At 38.3% G+C, this 18,014-nt stretch overlaps 1 protein-coding gene across 2 annotated transcripts; it reads left to right on the forward strand.

Annotated features, from left to right (window-relative positions):
- The first annotated feature begins 1,416 nt into the window (after positions 1–1,416).
- On the forward strand, positions 1,417–16,044 carry LOC109112641 (apolipoprotein B-100-like). 2 transcript variants are annotated; one of them, XM_042746914.1, is made up of 29 exons: positions 1,417–1,516; positions 1,879–2,022; positions 2,350–2,379; positions 2,629–2,732; positions 2,813–2,958; positions 3,143–3,290; positions 3,387–3,539; positions 3,639–3,763; positions 3,850–3,935; positions 4,024–4,477; positions 4,556–4,670; positions 4,761–4,907; positions 5,016–5,227; positions 5,301–5,496; positions 5,590–5,766; positions 5,848–6,051; positions 6,182–6,349; positions 6,440–6,645; positions 6,752–6,931; positions 7,001–7,110; positions 7,206–7,413; positions 7,522–7,697; positions 7,801–7,961; positions 8,047–8,156; positions 8,278–8,651; positions 8,751–14,759; positions 14,885–14,990; positions 15,122–15,308; positions 15,401–16,044. In XM_042746914.1, exons 2-29 carry the CDS (start codon positions 1,968–1,970, stop codon positions 15,755–15,757), a joined length of 10,704 nt encoding a protein of 3,567 aa, XP_042602848.1. In that variant the 5' UTR covers positions 1,417–1,516; positions 1,879–1,967; the 3' UTR covers positions 15,758–16,044. The 2 variants fall into 2 exon arrangements, with proteins under 2 accessions (XP_042602848.1, XP_018981088.2); XM_019125543.2 differs by lacking the exon at positions 1,417–1,516 and having other exon boundaries at positions 1,863–2,022.
- Positions 16,045–18,014: the final 1,970 nt, after the last annotated feature.

Raw genomic sequence — 18,014 nt, forward strand, 5'->3', positions numbered from 1 at the left:
TAGACATTCTTAAGACAGAACACTTATGCAAAGGACTCGCGATTTGTTGTGCATGAAATAACGGGTACAGTACAGTATTTGAGGATCATTCTATAAGCAAAAAAACAATTAATGCACTTGCCTTTGCCTGTATTGTGGCGCGTGCGGATCTCTCGCATGCATTTGCGGGTTGTGTGGGTGCCTGTGGATCTCTCGCGTGCATTTGTCGATTTTGTGCATGTGTGTGGATCTCTCGCATGTATTTGTGGATTTTATGGGCGAGTTTGGATCTTTAATGTGCATTTGTGGATTGTATGCACGAGTGTGAATGAAATGTGTGAAATGCACGTGCATTTGTGGGAGAATTTGATACTGTTTTCACTCCATAGATAGTGGCATAAACCATGTAATGCAAAAGAATAGTTTGTGCAGACAGGGACAGTAGTCAGCTTTTATTTTCATTAATTGTATATATGCATATATTATTTTTCTGTATTTTTGTAATAGCACTATGAGAAAGAAAAGAAATCAGTGCACTTCTCTTCTCTTCATCTTATGTAAGATAGAAAAGAAAAGTCTGTCAATATCTGAACCTTGATGTCAGTGGACTTTTAACCAAGTATTCGTGATTAAACAGGGTTGCTGTGCGCTCTCCTTTTCCAACTAAAAGACTGGCCAAAAAAAAAAAAAAAAAAAAAAAAAAAAAACCCCAAAAAATATATATATTTTATAAAACTGTTAGCTGCCTTAATAGAGAAAATTGTTTCTTTTCAGGATTAGGGTTGAGCCTTGTCTGGAGACTCTGAAACAGTGCATGACTAGTTCCAGGTCATAGAAGACAGACTACAAGACAAATTAATATAAATCAATGACAATTTGATCAGTGCAACACATTAATTCATACAAGTCGTCTTTTTTATTCTGCACACTTAAGAGACATATTCAAATGCACAGGTTAAAGATTCATGTGGTTGCTGGCCTCTGCATATTGAGTGTCTTGCTCAATGCTTTGAATGAGGATAGCATTTCTCTTTTGAAGAGAAGACATAATCTTTCTTGTCTGTTGTAGTATTGTTTAAGTAATCAATAACAAACATTACAGGGAAAATTCTGTATAGTGCTCTATATCACAATAGCTGGTGATGCTTATAAGGATGTTAAGGACCAATTCTAGAACATGAATAGCTTTACATAAATCAAAAAATATTCATTCTGTGTATCCAAGACGACTTGCCAGGGCAAACGTGATTGGTTTTAATTCAACAACACAAAAAAGAGGTTAGTGGAAATGGGTCAAAAGGGCAGAAGGTTTAATCATTTATTCCAGTATGAGTTTAGTCATGTCTGATTGGCAATACCCTTGGCAAATGATGTCAAAATAAACATGTCTGTTCCAAGATTAGTTGGTCTGGTCCATAATGTCCTACTTTACAACATCATAAGTAGGAAGGCATAAAAGAAAGACAGGCTTCCTGTCATCACATAACATCACAAGAGGAGCCAGAAGGAACTTGTCGAGATGTTACCAATAAAAAAGGTTGGATAAAATATTTTAAAAACAACTACTCCGATTTTACAAATCTAATTATTTAGGTTTTTTTTTTTTTTGAATATACAAAAAATTATATATAAAAAAGTAGTTAAACAAAAACAATTTTCTTAGTATATCAATAAGACTACATGGATGACAGGTATAAAAGAAAAAGAGCATTATTCAACCGATCAATTAACAGATCAAGCAAACCAAGGGAAAAAGCATTTTCCATTTTCTCTCTATTTGAAAAACCATTGACATTACATGAAATAGTTGCCTTTGTCCTGCCACAGAGGCAGAAGATATGAACTTTGGAGTGGGGACTTTACTTTTTGCAGCTACCATCTCTCCTCCCATTCCTACAGGACCTGCCATAATATATAAAGCCATTAACAGCAGTAATACAGCAGATCACATCTGAGGGTCTGAAGGAAAGAGCTTAACTGAACCCATTATGGGGGACACTAAGCTCTGCCTTTTGTTGCTTCTAAGTGGAATAGTCTTGACAAGTAAGTACTACTAGAAACATTTGTGACTGTTTTAAAATATATGCATGTATGTATACATTTTATATTTTTAAATTATTTTGTTTTCATGTTTCAGTTCTAGTGGTAGTCACTTGTTTAAAAAAATAAATAAATAAATAAATATATATATATATATATATATAAAATCTTTTATTGTATTACATATTAGTAACTACTGGTAAACATACATGACGAATATAAAATGTTAAGGTTGATAAAATTAAGTGAAATTGTCTATGTTGTCATCATGTATTAATTAGTTATGTTTGATATGTTTCTATAATACTCTTTGCTGTTTGTCCATCTTAGATGCTCAAGATGAGGAATTACCATGCCTTTGTAAGTCCTAAGTATAATTTTATAATTTCTATTATAATTCAAATTTTTTAAATAAAATGTAAACTGTATATTAAAAAAAGTTCCATGTGGTATTTATTATCCAATAATATTTATCAAGAAAAAGAAAACATAAGAAAGCATCACTTTAAGTTGTTATAATTTATCTCTTCAGAAAGGCAATTTAAAGCTATAGAAAATAGTCATGTATGAGTGTCCTTGATATTTAAGATGTAATTATTGCACCCCTAGTGGCCAAAAGGTACAAGAGCTTCCACAAATATGAATACACCTACGAAACAGAGTCCCTAAATGCCCTGAACGGAGCAACCAATGGCCCCAAAGCAAGATGCAAGGTATAAATGACGGCTGCGGATATATTTCAATTTTTTTCTTCCTAAAACTTGAAATTTCATTCATATACTTTTTTAAACAGATAGAAATTGAGGTCCCACGTACATGCAGCTACATCGTGCGTACAACGGAGTGCGAGTTGAGTGAGGTGACTGATGTTGATGCAGGAGGAAAGCCTATCTTTGGGCCATCTGCTGGTGCAGACGCTTTCAAGGCTGCCATGGAGAAGTATGTTTCCCAAGGCATTTTACACCAAATAATACACACACACACACACACACAAACACACACACACACACACACACACACACACACACATACACACACACACACAACATAATGATATAACAGAATTATTTTAAGCAGATAAGAAAAAAACATATTAAACACCTACCCTGATCTTAATTCTCAGGAACCCACTGAAGTTCACCGCTGAGGGAGACGATGACATCAAGTTGTTTCCTGAGGATGATGAACCAGTCCATATTTTGAACATCAAGAGAGGTCTAATCTCTGCCTTGGCAGTGCCTGTGTTGGAGGAGGACAGAAATAGAAGAATGGTCAGTCATTAACTCTAAACCGTCGCAAGAAGTTTACATTTGTTAATAGGTTGATATGTATTGACTAATCCATCATTAATTCTTTTCCAAATACAGCCCACTATCTATGGTATGTGCAAGACAGGCTACACCGTGAACGCCAGAGAGGACATTGCCACCGATGTCACCCTCAACAGAGACCTGTCTAAATGTGACAATTTCAGGCCGGTCAAGGACCACACCAGTCCCCTGGCCCTTATCACAGGCTTGGTAAGTCAACTCGTCTTTGAATAAGACAACAAATAACTGTGTGCTGGATATCTGATGGCTTTAATAATGTTTCAACTTGCTTGTCTTTTCATCACATAGCACTACCCACTTGCTCAGCTCATCAAAAGCAGTCAAACCTGCAACTACAAGTTTGATAATGCACAGAAACATATGACCTCTGCTTCCTGCACTGAAAACCACATGCTTGTGCCTTTTTCTTACAAGTGAGTTCATTGACAGCTACATGGGTCTTTACTTTTGACTGACCGTTTCGTTTATTGATCTGCTTATTCATTCTGATTATAAACAGAGGGCAGTATGGAGTTACTAATGTAGGAAAACAAGTCTTGACTCTGGTGGGAGTGTCTGTACACAATGACAGAATCTTTGAGCATGGTAAGCAATCATTCAGACACTTAAATTAACATGCATTTGCAGTAATTACATTTTAATTAACGCTGTTTTCTTGTTTACCAACCTCTAGATGTAGCCAGCATGAAGACCCTGCACCTTGATGGAAGCATTGACTCAGTCCATCCAATTAAGGATAAAGAGGTCATGCTGTCTGTTCTACGGGAACTGGCTGGCCTTTCTGAGACCAACAATGGACATAACAGAGCCCATCTAGCTCACAAGCTCATCGCTACAATCCGCAAAATGAATTCTGAAAGCCTGAACACTGCTCTACCGGAGGCCCTGGAGATTTCTCGCTCCCTGGTGTACCAGGCATTGTTCCAGTGCGGCACGCCAGAATGCACCAGCTCCATCTTGCAGGTTCTCAGGACCTTTGACCGTTCTTCTTTAGAGATTGATGCTGCAGTGTATGCCATGGGAATGGTTCCCAACCCATCCAGAGACCTTGTTGAGGAAATGTTGAAGACTGCCAAGTACAAGAACAGCAAGCCTATCTACTATGCTCTCAGCAATGCTGTCAGGAGGTGAGAAAACAACTCAACTGTAGTCATGGTATTTGATCTATAAGTGAATTTGAATGTTTATTCACCTGTCTTATCCAAGCTCTATGAAGCTGAAGGAAGTGTCACCCCTGAGATTCAGGGAGTCGCTGATTATGCTCTTGAACAGATTGGTGACTGCACAGGCGACCAGGAACATGTGTACCTGTCCCTGAGGGTATGTTCAACCTATTCCATTCCTCATGCTTCACAAAATTAAAAATAACAGATGATATGTGGATACTGAAATCTGTATATGAAATCTCTGGTCATTGGAAACATGGCTGCTGCCATCGGAGCCGCAAGAACTGCTCTAAAATCAGCGATTATCCAATGTGTAAACCAACCTGCTGCATCCCCTGAGGTCCAGCAAGCTGCTATTCAAGCGTTTAGACTCACTTCTGTCTCTGATGAGGTAAACAAGATATATTACCTAACTGAAAGACTTCTAGAATTTTAAATAAATCTAAAATATTTACAATAAATGTATGTTTGGCTAACATAAACTTGCTATTTCTAACAGGGCAGAGAGGTGCTAATGAAGGTCATTTTCGATGGAGCCGCTCCCATACAGAAGCGAGTTGCTGCGTATCTCATTGTGATGAAGGACCCTCAGCCCTCTGAACTGGCTCAGCTGGTTGCTGCTCTGCCTAAAAATGAAAACTGTCAGGCTATGAGCTTTATTAACTCACATATCAGCAACATCCTGAGCTCCACAGCATCTGAGACTAAGGAGTTAGTAGAAATTTAAATACATTTTAACAACTTAAGTATAAAAACTGTATCTAATTCCTCTTCTGCTTCTCAGACTTAGAAATAAGATTGTCAATGCCCTCCAAGGCAATGAGATCAGAACTTCCACAGATCCAACAAAGTACTCACGCAATTACAAGATTGGCTCTGTAGAGGGAAATGTGATCTTCGAGTCTGAAGATCTTCTGCCCAATGAAGTCATCCTGGAGATGACCCTGAATGCATTTGGATATGACGTAGACATGTTTGAGGTACAAGAGTAGTCTACATTTTTAAATATTCTTCTTTTGATTTTTTTTAGTTTTATATTGATATGTTTTTTTTTTTTTTTATCGTTTTAACAGATTGGGTTGAATGGCAAGGGACTGGAACCCACTGTTGATGCCCTAATCGGTATTGATGGATTCTTCCATGACACCATGCAGAAGACAATAAACTATGCAGCTGATAAAGTGCCCAGAGGCAACGACATTATGCAGAGAATGTTCCCAACCCTATGGGATAACATAAAAATGCAACAGGTCTTTTACTTTTTAAAAATTTGCAACCTTTTAGCATTTTCTTTGGTTTGGTTTATCACTCAAGTACATCTCTCATTCTAGGCTCCTCAAAGCATTGTCAAGGAAATAATGGATAATGTTAACAAGCTCATCCAGAAACTAAAGGTTCAGGATAACCCAGAGGCTATGGTCTACCTGAGGCTTCTGGGTGCTGAAATGGGCTATCTCAAAACCAAGGATATGGAAGGCATGGCCAACTCTGCTGCTTTACTGACTAATAGACTCTTAAATATGTTCCCTGTTGATGTAAGTGAACTGCTTTAAAATTCATATTAGTTCTAAGCAAATCTGCTTAACAAATAAAACACCATAATAATGAAAAAGGATCATGGTCAAAATAAGTTGAAATGTATAGAGTGAATGATTTGTTTTACAGTTCATAAGGAACCTTTACTCAAGTGTCAACAACAACCTTTTCCTTCACTACGTCTTTATGGACAATGAGTTTTATCTACCCACTGGTACTGGAGTTCCATTAAGAGTTGCCCTGTCTGGTACTTTTGCTCCAGGAGTGAAAGGAGGACTGAAAATTGCCCCTGATATGGTATGGGCCCAGCCTTTTACTCATTGTGATCAGTAACCAGGGTTTTACCAAGCAAGATTATTTAACCTATTTCTTTGTCTTTTCACACAGAGTGAAATGGCTTTCATGCCATCTGTTGGAGTGGAGTTTGTGACTGAGGTTGGAGCTCTCTTACCTGACTATGTTGAGTCTGGCCTGGAGATGCATACTAACATCTATCATGAGAGTGGTCTTAAAGTAAAGGTTTCTGTAACCAAAAAGCAGCTCAAGCTGACCTTTCCCACACCCAAATCTCCAACAAAACTCATCAGTGTGACGTAAGATGCTACTGTTAATACAAAACGTAATCATGATAAACAAATAAAAAATGTAATCCTGCTCTACAAATACATTACAGAAATTCATTCTATTTTTTCTGCACAGTAACTCCTTGTTCTCAGTGACTGGTACTGTAACAAAGACTATCCCTCCAATGATGGAACATGTCAAAGCACAGAAATGCACTCCTTTCTTCCCTGGTTTTAAGTACTGCAATGCCCTGCAATATTCAAATGCCTTTTCCAGTGATGCCTCTCCCTACTTCCCCTTGACTGGTGACAGCAAGTAAGGAAAATACTGTTTGTTTTCGTGCTTTTTGAGTCTCAAAATTTTAACACAGACCTGTGTCTTTAGATTTGCCATTGAGATCCACCCCACTGGTGAGGTTTCTGCATACACAGCTACTGTCGACTATGTGTATGAAGACAAAGTTGACACGGTGACTTTTGGTCTGAAAGCAGAAGGTAAAGCATTGCTTCACGAAAGAATTCCTTACGATCTCGACACATTTTCATCTGTTAACTAGCAACTGAAATGTTGCTCTTTTTCCATTTAATAGGAGCATCATTTGAGGGCACTGCAAAACTGATGTTCGACAGACAGAAATACAGTGTCTCAGCTGATCTCCAAATTCCTGATTATGACCTTGAAGCTGGAATTCGGGTTCATTCTGTTGAACGCAGCACTCAGAGCAGGGCCACACATTCCATTCAGCTTGACTTCATTAACAAGAATATACCTGAGGCATCTCTTGTTGCCCTTGCTAAGTATGCACATGTCTATATTTAATATCTTCTAACAATAATAATATATTTTTTAATAATAACACATTGTACAAATAAACTCATGGGTTTAATATTTTCTTCCTTATTTAGGACAGAGTCAATGAAGGATGCCATGCTGCAGGTTCAGCTGCTCATTCCTCATTTTCAGACTGATGCTAAAGTAACTGCACAACTGAAACATGCTGAGGGTCTTACAGTAGAGCTTGAAAGTGACCTTAGGCTCCCGGAGACGACTTCCTCTATTCAGAAAGTCATTCTGAGATATGGTACATTTAAATTATATCTGTACTTCCTTTAATTCAACTTCAACTCAACTTCAAAGAACTGGAAGTCCTCTGCTATATTAATTAATTTTCATGTTCTTTTTAGATGCGGAGAAGATTGAGGCTGACGTCACTTCTGATGTCAGCACTGAGATTCACAAAATGATTCCTATGGATGCCATCAAAGCCACAGTCGGTGACCTGCTTGATCAAAAGATTGGTACATCTGATATGAAGATCCGTGATGTCTTGATCCAGTCAGTTGAGGTAAATTCAAAATAAATCCCCAAACCCATAAATTCATACAAGCAAGCAAAAATTAGAATATAACACATACTCAATAATCATCTAGGCCTCAAATACCTACCTGGAACAATTAGCCACCGACATCCCATATGTCCAGGGCTTTAGGATTCCTGCCCTCCCAGAATTCACTGTCCCTGAGAAGCTTTTCCTGAATGCGTGAGTGAATTAAAAATATAACAATACATTTTAAAATGCAGAAACATGAAACATATCTACAATGTTACACCTATTAATTACTGTTAAGTACATTAATGCAAAATTGTATCTTTTTTAACAGTGAGGGTTCTGCTAAATACAAGTTTGGCCAGAATTATTATACCATCTCCATTCCCATTCCTCTTGGTGGGAAATCTTCTAGAGATTTCAACTTCCCTGCTGCCCTAACCACACCAAAACTGGCTGTACCTCAGCTTGGCCTGGAAGTTGCTTCCATTAGCATTCCTCTTCCAGAGGTCTTTGTTCCTGAGAGTCTGTCTGTGTCAGTGCCTCACACGATAAAGGCAGAGATGTCCAGCAAGCTAAGCAGCAACTTCTACAAAATGGAGGCAACCATATCTGCTGGCAGGGAACTTGGTGAAAAACCAAGCTATTCTGCCAAGATTGAAGCCACTGGAACTAGCCCAGTGGATCTCCTCTCCTTCAAAGTGGAAGGTATTTGTATATTTGTTTGCAACTATATTCTTCCTAAACACATTTTTGTAATCTGTAATTAAATACTCATTACTTAAATGTTATTATGCTTATGTTTAGGATCTGTATTAGTGGAAGAAACACCTGGGGAATCTTTGAGGGCTGAGATGAAATCCTCTTTTGATCACAAGCTTATTGAAGCCAGTCTTATTTATGCTGAGGAACTGACAACTGCTGAAAAAATCAAATTTAACTCAAGCAGCAAGATTGAGGCAAACAGTCCATTGGGTCTGAAGATTTCACTGGAACACACAGACCAGATTAGAGTCAATGAGGATGAGATCTCTGGAAAAGGAAACCTGATGGGCTCCATCAAGGCTGGTCCTCTGAATGGTGAAGTTGCTGTCAGTCAGTCATTCATTGTACTCCCATTTAAGCCAGAAGTGAAAATCGATTCCTCTCTGAAAGTAGACTCAGACCTTTTCCAAGCAGAGAACACAATTGAAGTGGCACTTGCCAATGGAGAGCTCTCTGTTATATCAAAAACATCTGCATTTGAGAACACTCTGATACATGATGCTGAAGTTAACTATAAGGGGTCATTGCTTGCTCTGAAGTCAGATACAAGGGCAAAGGTTCTCAGTCTAAACATCCGAAATTTAGCTGAGGCTAGTGCTAGTCCTGATTTAGTCAACATTAAGATTGACACTAATGCTGACACTTCTGCTGGGGATAAAAATCGTGTCCTTTCCCAGTTTATAGCAACACTGGATGCCCATGGGCTGGATGTAAAAGGTGATGCCTCCGCAAATCTTAATGAATACACATCTGCCCACAAGTGCAGCCTATCCCTGACCAGGGATGGCCTAACCATGAGTGGCACAACCTCACTGGAAAGCCCTCTCATTCCTTTAAAGCTAGAGAACAAATTCAATGGAGACCTTGACACATCAAAGCTTTCCTTGTCAGCTGAGACCAAGGGTAAATTTATTGAAATGTCAATTAAAAATACAAATTCTCTGTCTGCATCCCTATCCTCGGTAGCTTTCAACTCCAAAACAGATCTTGACGGCAATGTTGTAACTTATAATCATGAAATCTCCATTCAGATTGAACCATATAGTACTTCAATGGCAATCAAAAATAACCTGGTTGTTCTGGATATCACTCTGGTTAACGATGCCCAGTTTAAGGCACTTCCATACACAGCTGACCTGAGTGGCTTTTGGAAGCTTTCTTCTGGTGCAGATGAGCTGAAGCATACATACGATATCAGATATGATGATCTTGTTGTCACTGCCAAGTGTGGTACTACTGGAAAACTCATGGGATCTCACATGAACCACAACACAGAAATCGAGGTTGCTGGACTTTCGGTCACATTCGGCAGTGAAGCACTTTTAAACTCACAGTACCTACGCTTCAATGGTAACTTTCATGCCACTGCTGTTCCCTTCAGATTCAACGTTGATGCCATGGCCAATACAGATGGTGATTTGCATCTGTATGGAAAACAAAGCGCACACGTTTACACTAAACTTCTTTTGAAGGCAGAACCACTTGCTTTTGCACACTCACAAGAATGCAGAGTCTCAACAACTCACAATTTGGACAATGGTCTATCAATTGAAACCAACCTTGACAATAAGATTGATACTGTGCTGACACCATCTGAGCAGCAGGCCACAGTGAGAGTAAAATCTAAGGTAAACAACCATTTGTTCAACCAAGATGTGAGTGCTTACAACAACCCTGAAAGACTTGGAGTAGAACTGTCTGGATCCATCACCACTAACCTTTTCAACAGAGTCGACTCTGACAACCAAGACCACTCTTTCTCAGCCTTCCTAAAATATGATAAAAACACTAACAGCCGTGTCTTTAGCCTGCCACTGATTCAGCATTTTCCTTTGGACTTGCAACACATTAAACTAACCATTTTAAAGATCGCTGAGGCCATGCAGTATTATATCAACCAAGAAGACATTATTTCTGAGATGCAGAACCTGGCTAAGTACATTAGTGATTCTGTGAATGAGCTAAATCTGGAGAGGAAAATCATCAAGATAAGCGAAGACCTGATTGCTGTTTATGAGAAGTATGGATTTACTCTGAATGACCTGGAGGCTGCTCTGATGAATCTAAAGCCTGTTTTGTTGAAGCTAGTCACTGAACTCGACACTCGTGTAAAAGAGATAGAAAAAATTGTGAGAGAAATTATTGCAAGTGGCACACTATCTGACCTTGGAATACAGAGACTAACAGAAGAACTGAATGCACTCAATATGAAATATGACATCAGAGCCATAGTTATTGCGGTCATTGAAGCTACTGAAAATTTAATTGAGCAGATTGATGTAACAAGACTGAAGGGCAGCGGCAGTGCTCTCTTGCGAGATCTTGAGGAACAATATGCTATTAAATCCACACTGGAGAAGATTTTGAGTGAACTGAAGCAGTTTGTTGCAAACTTTGACCAAGGAAAGTTCATTGAGGATGTAAATAACTTCGTTACCTCTGTCAACTTTAAAGACTATGCAGACAATTTGGTGGCTCAAATCCCTACAGAGGAAATCCGCAAGACTGCTGAAAAAGCAAAACAAGTACTGACTGTACTGGGAGGAAAGCTTAATGCCATCTACAGCAATGTGGGAGAAATCCTGGTGAAATCTGGGGTTGACAAGAAGATTGAAGCAATTCTGAAAAAGGTTGTTGAACTTATTAAGAAGTTCAATATTGAAGAAACTGTTAAGGTTCTTGCTGGCACTTTGAAATCTATTCTGACCCCGATCACAGAGCTGCTGGATAAGGCCATGACCTACTTAAAAACAACAGAGGTAAAGGAAATCATTGAGCATGTAAACAACTGCCTAAACCATTGCATCAGATATGTTAGATCATTTGACTACAATGCATTTGTGGATGAAGCCAACCAGAAAGTCAAGGAGTTGATAAATGACCTTTACACCATGAGTTTGTCACTTGACATCCGGCAAAAGCTTGATGCAATCAGAGAATTTGTCAGTTATGCTCTGTCATCTCTTACTGCTTGCATTGAGGAGCTGAAAACAATCAAAGTTGCAGATGTGGTCAGAAACCTCAAGGACATTGTTGATAGTGCAGTCTATGTTGACACTGAGGCACTTATAGAGAGCATCAGGAAGAGAATTACAGACATGGACATCAGAGAAGAAATCATGTGGCAAGTGAGTGGTATCTGCACAAAGGTAGTGGCCATTGCAACAGATACATGCAGTGCCATTATGGAAATAATCCAAACCATCCTTAAAGATCAGGCAATTGTCAATGAGATGAAGCAATTCTTTGATGGAGTCAAGACAGGACTGAAAACAGCTGAATTTGAAATCTCATCTTTCACTTTCCCACTCACAAACCTTGTTGTACCCTCCATACAAATAAATTTAGAGAAGCTTCAGGAATTCAGCCTCCCTTCTACACTGATTGACCTTCCAGAGTTTACCATTCTGCAATATTACACAGTGCCACCAATCAGAATAGAGTATGATGATATCAGGCAGGGACTATTAGACCTATTAAACTTCATTGCCAATTATGAAATGCCACCTGTTGACACCATCTTTGGCGACCTAAGAATTATCTACCTGCCAGAAATCTCTGGCATCACACTGCCAGAGATCAGTTTTCCAGAGATCTCCCTCCCTGAAATTCCTAAATACTTACCGGATCACAAATTCCCAGACCTGCAGATCCCAGAATTCACTCTCCCTGCAATCCCTAGTGAGGTCATGATGCCATGCTTCGGAAAGCTGTATGGTGAGGTTAGGGTCACCATTCCAATTTTCAACATGAGAACTACCATGGAATTCTTAAACTCTACTGAAAGTGCAGAAACGCCTCAATTCACTGGGCACATTACCTCACATGGATCATCTGAATTTGACATTCTTAAATACAGCTTGGATTCCACAGCTCGGGTTGCCATCCCTAAAATGAGTCGTGTGATTGTTTCTGAAACCCTGAAGTTCACTCATAGTGTCCTAGCTGTCGAACATCAATCCTCAGTGTCACTCTACGGATTCTCAGCCCAGGCTGTGTCCAAGAGCAATGCTAAGATAACTATCGCCTCCCTTAGTGCTAACATTGATAACATGGCCTTCTTTGCACTGGAGGATGGAATGTCTGCAAATATTAAAACACAATATACACTCTCAGGGAACAGTGACTATTCCTACATTAATGAGATCACTCTTAAGCAGGATGGCTTAAAAATCCTTCTGACCATGATGGAAGAAGTCAAGTGCCAAATGCACGATGAGTCTGATGATACCACCATCAAGAGTATCTCTGATATAATTATTACTCCAACAACAGCCACGCTAACCATTTCTACAGATGGCGATTTTGGATCTTTAAAGCTTAAAGAGAAAATAAAAGTTGAAGGTGTTGTCCTGAACTACATCGACTTTGATGTACGTTTTGAAAGAAATTTTGATACTGGAGACAATTCCTTGCTGATAGCTTCAGGAAAGGCTGATCTCAGAAAAATGAAGGTAGTGACGAAGGCAACCTATGACACAAAGTTTGTTGGATTGCTCAGTGGTACATTTTCCAGTGCCTTCAACATATTAGTGCATCCCTTTGAGGTGGTCCTTGATTTCCAAAACAAGGCTAATACTAAACTCAGCTTCAAAGACCCGCTGACTGCCAAGATTGATCTCCAGAATGATTATGCTGTTATCATAAATACCAACATGCAGAAGTTGAGCACTGTGGCACTTGCTCGTTTCAACCAGTACAAATACAGTCACAACTTTACAGCTGCCAACAACAGAGATGAGGCTGGCATTTATGCTGCAGTAAATGGAGAGGCCAATTTGGAATTCCTGACTGTCCCATTCAGTATCCCACCTATACAGTTTGAAACATTAAGTATGATTGTTGATACTCCAGAAATCAGCAACATTAACCTATATGAACATACTGGCCTTAAGCATTTGTTGACCAACTTTGACCAGGCTATTGATGTAGATGCAAAGCTTGTCTACCAGAAGAGCAAAGCTGCACCCATTATTGATCTTGGTCTCATTAACATCCATCCTCTGGGTGATTTAATCTCTGAGGTGTCATTCAAGTCCTCTATATTCAACCTTAATGCTAATGCTGGTATCTATGGGAAAGATAACCCTGTGATTCAATTTGTAGTAATTACAGCCTCTGAGTTTGAGGGACTGAAGGCCAAGCTTGAAGGAACCAGCAGTCTGAGCACCAAAAGTGGATTCAAATTAGCCAATTCTGTGGTCCTGGAAAATCGCCACATTGAAGGAACCCATGAAAGCACTGTAACTACAAACCCAGATAACTTTGAAGTAGCACTGTCTGTGACCACAGCTGCAAATATTAACCTACCCATTCTTACAGTTAAAGCCAACCACCAATTTACTGCTGACAACAAGGTCCATCCAAAAGCTGATTCAACTTTTAAGACAGAGTACACATTTGACGTCCCCATTATTAAGCTTGTTGGTAAAGGAAATGCTGAAAACATCTTAAAAGGTGAAGGAACTCTTACGTTTATCTCTGCTGAGACTCTCATAAAGGGTACCATTGATGGAACATTCCTAGATAGTGGTATTGTAAAGGGAGCTCTGAATTATGACGAATCCATCTATCTGAATGGCAACAGTTTGCGATATGCTCTTAAGACTTTTGCCGATGGCAACCTGAATTATGGAGACCTCAAGGTAGCGTTTGACGTGGATGAAAACCTGTCTGTGGAAACAGCTATGAAACATGTTTATGCTATGTCAAAGTTTTCTTCCAAGAATGAAATAAATATTGGAGGTTTTAACACAAAGGGAGATCATACTGGCCAGGCAACAGTTGATCTAGAGCTTCTAAAGTCACTGGTGGCTGAAATGAAAATGGACTTGTCTCAACCAAGCACCTTTGGTAACCTTAAGATCTCTGAGATGGTGTTGGTGGAGCTTAGCATACCCAAGCAGAAAATTGATTACACCTCAAATATCGTCTCTCCAGTATACACCACAGATGTTGTTGCAAAATTAGATGGTAGTGCCCCAGTTTACAAGACTGTTCTCAAGGCTACAGCCACTTCACCAGTTGTGCTCCTGGAGTACAGTCTTAACAGTAAGTATCTGCAAAGACAAAAATACAAATACATATAGATCATTCAGTGATAGTAATGTGTACTAAAAGTAAATTACAGTATTTGTTCTAAGTGCATAATTTATTTGTGCTTTCACACTAAATAGGCTCCATGAGTACCTCAATGGAGAATGGTGCCCTTGTTGTAGGAGCAAATGCTGTACTTACACATGCTGACTTTACAATGGACATCAGCAATGTTCTTCGTATGGGGTAAAAAAAAACCACTTCTTTTAATTGAATTATAAGTAAAAGCTTTGTATTATTCTTACTAGTGATTTAGATTATAACCAATTCTGTGTCTAAATCGTAATTGCTAAGCTCGCTTATGAATTTTTGTTTAGTGATACTAGCCATAACCTGAATGTGGACATCACCAGCCCAACATTCACCGATGTAGACTTTCGCTATGCTGCTCGAAGCGATGGCATAAGTGCCTCAGTTTCCACACCAACAACTGGCCACCTTGGCTTCTGGCTTCAAGGAAAGATTCCATCTGAAATTAATGCAAGGATCTACAGTCGTTATGCTGTAAGTGGCATTTCTTACATTACTCCTCCAAACTGAGCTATTAAATCTATGCTAACAACTTTTGTTTCTATATTGAATTGCTTTTTCTTCAGTCTGCACCAGGAGATGATGTTGAAATTCTGAACATCAGAGCTGCACCAAAGGGAGATGAAAAAGTACTGTCGGTCAGCTACAGTATACCAGCCACACGAGATTTGGCCGAAGGCTTTATAGAGAGGCTACCAGTTATCTCATCCCACGTTGAAGGATTTGCTGAAAAATATGGCATCACTGATGCAATAAAAAGACTGTATAAGATTCTTAATGAAGAGAATGATGAATTGGGTACAATGTTTGTCGTCTTAGTTTTGTTTCCTTTAGGTGAATTATATAGCATCATTTTGACCAATTGGGAGGAATTTATTAATGCAAATGATGGAAATTATGTTTCCTTTGCCTTTTTTCAGTAAGCTGGTCATTTTAAACAAACACTGAATGAAATAAACACTACCATTTTTTGGAAAGAGCATTCTTAAATGGACGTTCAAGCCAATGGACACTTATCGGAAGTGTAATTTCAACGTGTATATAAAGCAATCACTGATGCCATAAATGTCTCATTATTATGCTGTTGTATTGTTCTATTTGTCTAAACTTGGTACAAAAATGTCAATTGTGACATATACTTTAATCCTTGTTCTGTATCTGATATTAATGGCATGATGGGTGAGGCTAAATAAAGAACTTTATTATGCAATATCATGCAACTTTTTATTTTGTTCCTTCAGAGATGATAGCCTGTTGATCCCCGTCTTATTTCATATTTGACTTTAGTTCACTTTTGTTTTACACATTAACTTAAACATGGTATGGCCTACAATATTTGAGATTAGGATTTTTTTTCTGTATTTATACAAGACACATCTCCAGTATACAGTAGCTGTACTCTGCTCCCTTGTGGTGAAGACACTGAATTGTTTACACATTGAAAAAATACCCAGGTATAAATATAGAGGAAATTAAATAAATTATGAAATTATAATAAAGGCTGTATAGACCTACTGTACCAATCATAGTTTAAAAACTGTTGACACTCTTGTTTGTGTATTTTTGGTTGTGGATGTTGGGATAGTCCATTCCTCATACTTTTTGCTGATTCATAACAGACAAAATGTGAAAGATAAAACTATTAAATAATTTCTAAATAACAAAAGAAATCAACTCAACAACAGTACAAATCACTTGTGTGCCAGTTACAATTTATAAAATAATTCAGAAAGTTTTATAAATGTATTTTTTGAGTATAATGATACAGTTTTCCTTTTAGTAGGAATCATCTTGTAAACCAACTAAATAACACTGTATCTGTAAAGTGTTTCTTTATTTTGGCTTGTAACTAACGCTTTGAAATGTGAACACACCAGATGCTGAATGTTCAAGTGAAAGTTCCTCTGATGTATCCGTCTACTATGTTTTTATTTTTTTGAGTACTTACCTAACCACATTTTGGGGACAAATTTGTACCTCTTTTCTAAAAACAAAATATAGTTAGTTTATATATAGGTATACAGTATATATACTGTATATATAAACTATATTATATAGGTAGTTTAAGAGTTTATATACAGTAGGTAGAAAACTGCCTCATGCCTTGCAAAAAGGTACAATGTATTTGATGTTTATGAATGAATTTTCTATTTCAGCGATCTAGCTATTTTAGTGATGAGGTGTCTGTGATGTCTGTATATGATTTAGAACATGAAATGTCAAAAGTACACTTTTAAAAGGTTAAAATTAGGAGTGAGAAGAGGTTAAAAGTCCCCACATTCAGAAACTGACAGAAGGAAGAGTAAGGGTCACTATAAATCAAACAACAGTGTGTCTGTAACAATAATAATGACTTGCCTGATGAGAAATTATACTGAATATGACTTTTATAGAGTCATTCAGAGTAGATCTAAACATTTTACATTTAAAACTGACAGTTTATCATCACTCCTTCAAAAACTGAATATTTTTGAAAATGTATTTCTCTGTAGGCAACTTACTATTGAACATCTCCACTTCCGTTGCCCAAGAAAGTGTAATAGTGACGTGACATACAGCCAGTATGGTGACCCATACTCAGAATTTGTGCTCTGCATTTAACCCATCCAAAGTGCATACACACAGCAGTGAACACACACACACACACTGTGAACACACACCCGGAGCAGTGGGCAGCCATTTATGCTGCGGCGCCCGGGGAACAGTTAGGGGTTCAGTGCCTTGCTCAAGGACACCTCAGTCATGGTATTGCTGGCTCGAGACTCGAACCCACAACATTAGGGTTAGGAGTCAAACTCTCTCAGGAAAGTCGTGGTCTAGTGGTTAGAGAGTCAAAGTGTCACTCTAGATGATGTAGTGTAGTAGTGTTACTGTTATGATCATCATAACACTAGCCTATTACAAAAATATGATGAAACTATAAATTTGGTTCGAAGGACAATTATACTAATCTATGCTTTTCTGAACTGTGTAATTAAAAATCAAAATACAGTAGCCTAAAAAACACTGACAAAGAAAAAAAAAATTGTGGATTTACACTTTACTCTAAACCACATTTACTGAGATAAAACCATTGTCATAGGTTTCCCATGTGATCTAGCCTCGATCTTCTATATGATTATTAGGATGATAGACTGATTTATAGAGAACGCACTCACTGATTGAATTAACATATTAGCT

Source organism: Cyprinus carpio, chromosome B20, assembly GCF_018340385.1.
Source record: "Cyprinus carpio isolate SPL01 chromosome B20, ASM1834038v1, whole genome shotgun sequence".
NCBI lineage: Eukaryota > Metazoa > Chordata > Actinopteri > Cypriniformes > Cyprinidae > Cyprinus > Cyprinus carpio.

Bases quoted from the DNA above. Each gene is read 5' to 3' on its own strand.
- LOC109112641 (XM_042746914.1), top strand. From the start codon at position 1,968: ATGGGGGACACTAAGCTCTGCCTTTTGTTGCTTCTAAGTGGAATAGTC. The intron at 2,380-2,628 runs GTAAGTCCTAAG...TTGCACCCCTAG, and splicing joins TGAGGAATTACCATGCCTTT to TGGCCAAAAGGTACAAGAGC. The intron at 7,111-7,205 runs GTAAAGCATTGC...TCCATTTAATAG, and splicing joins TTTTGGTCTGAAAGCAGAAG to GAGCATCATTTGAGGGCACT.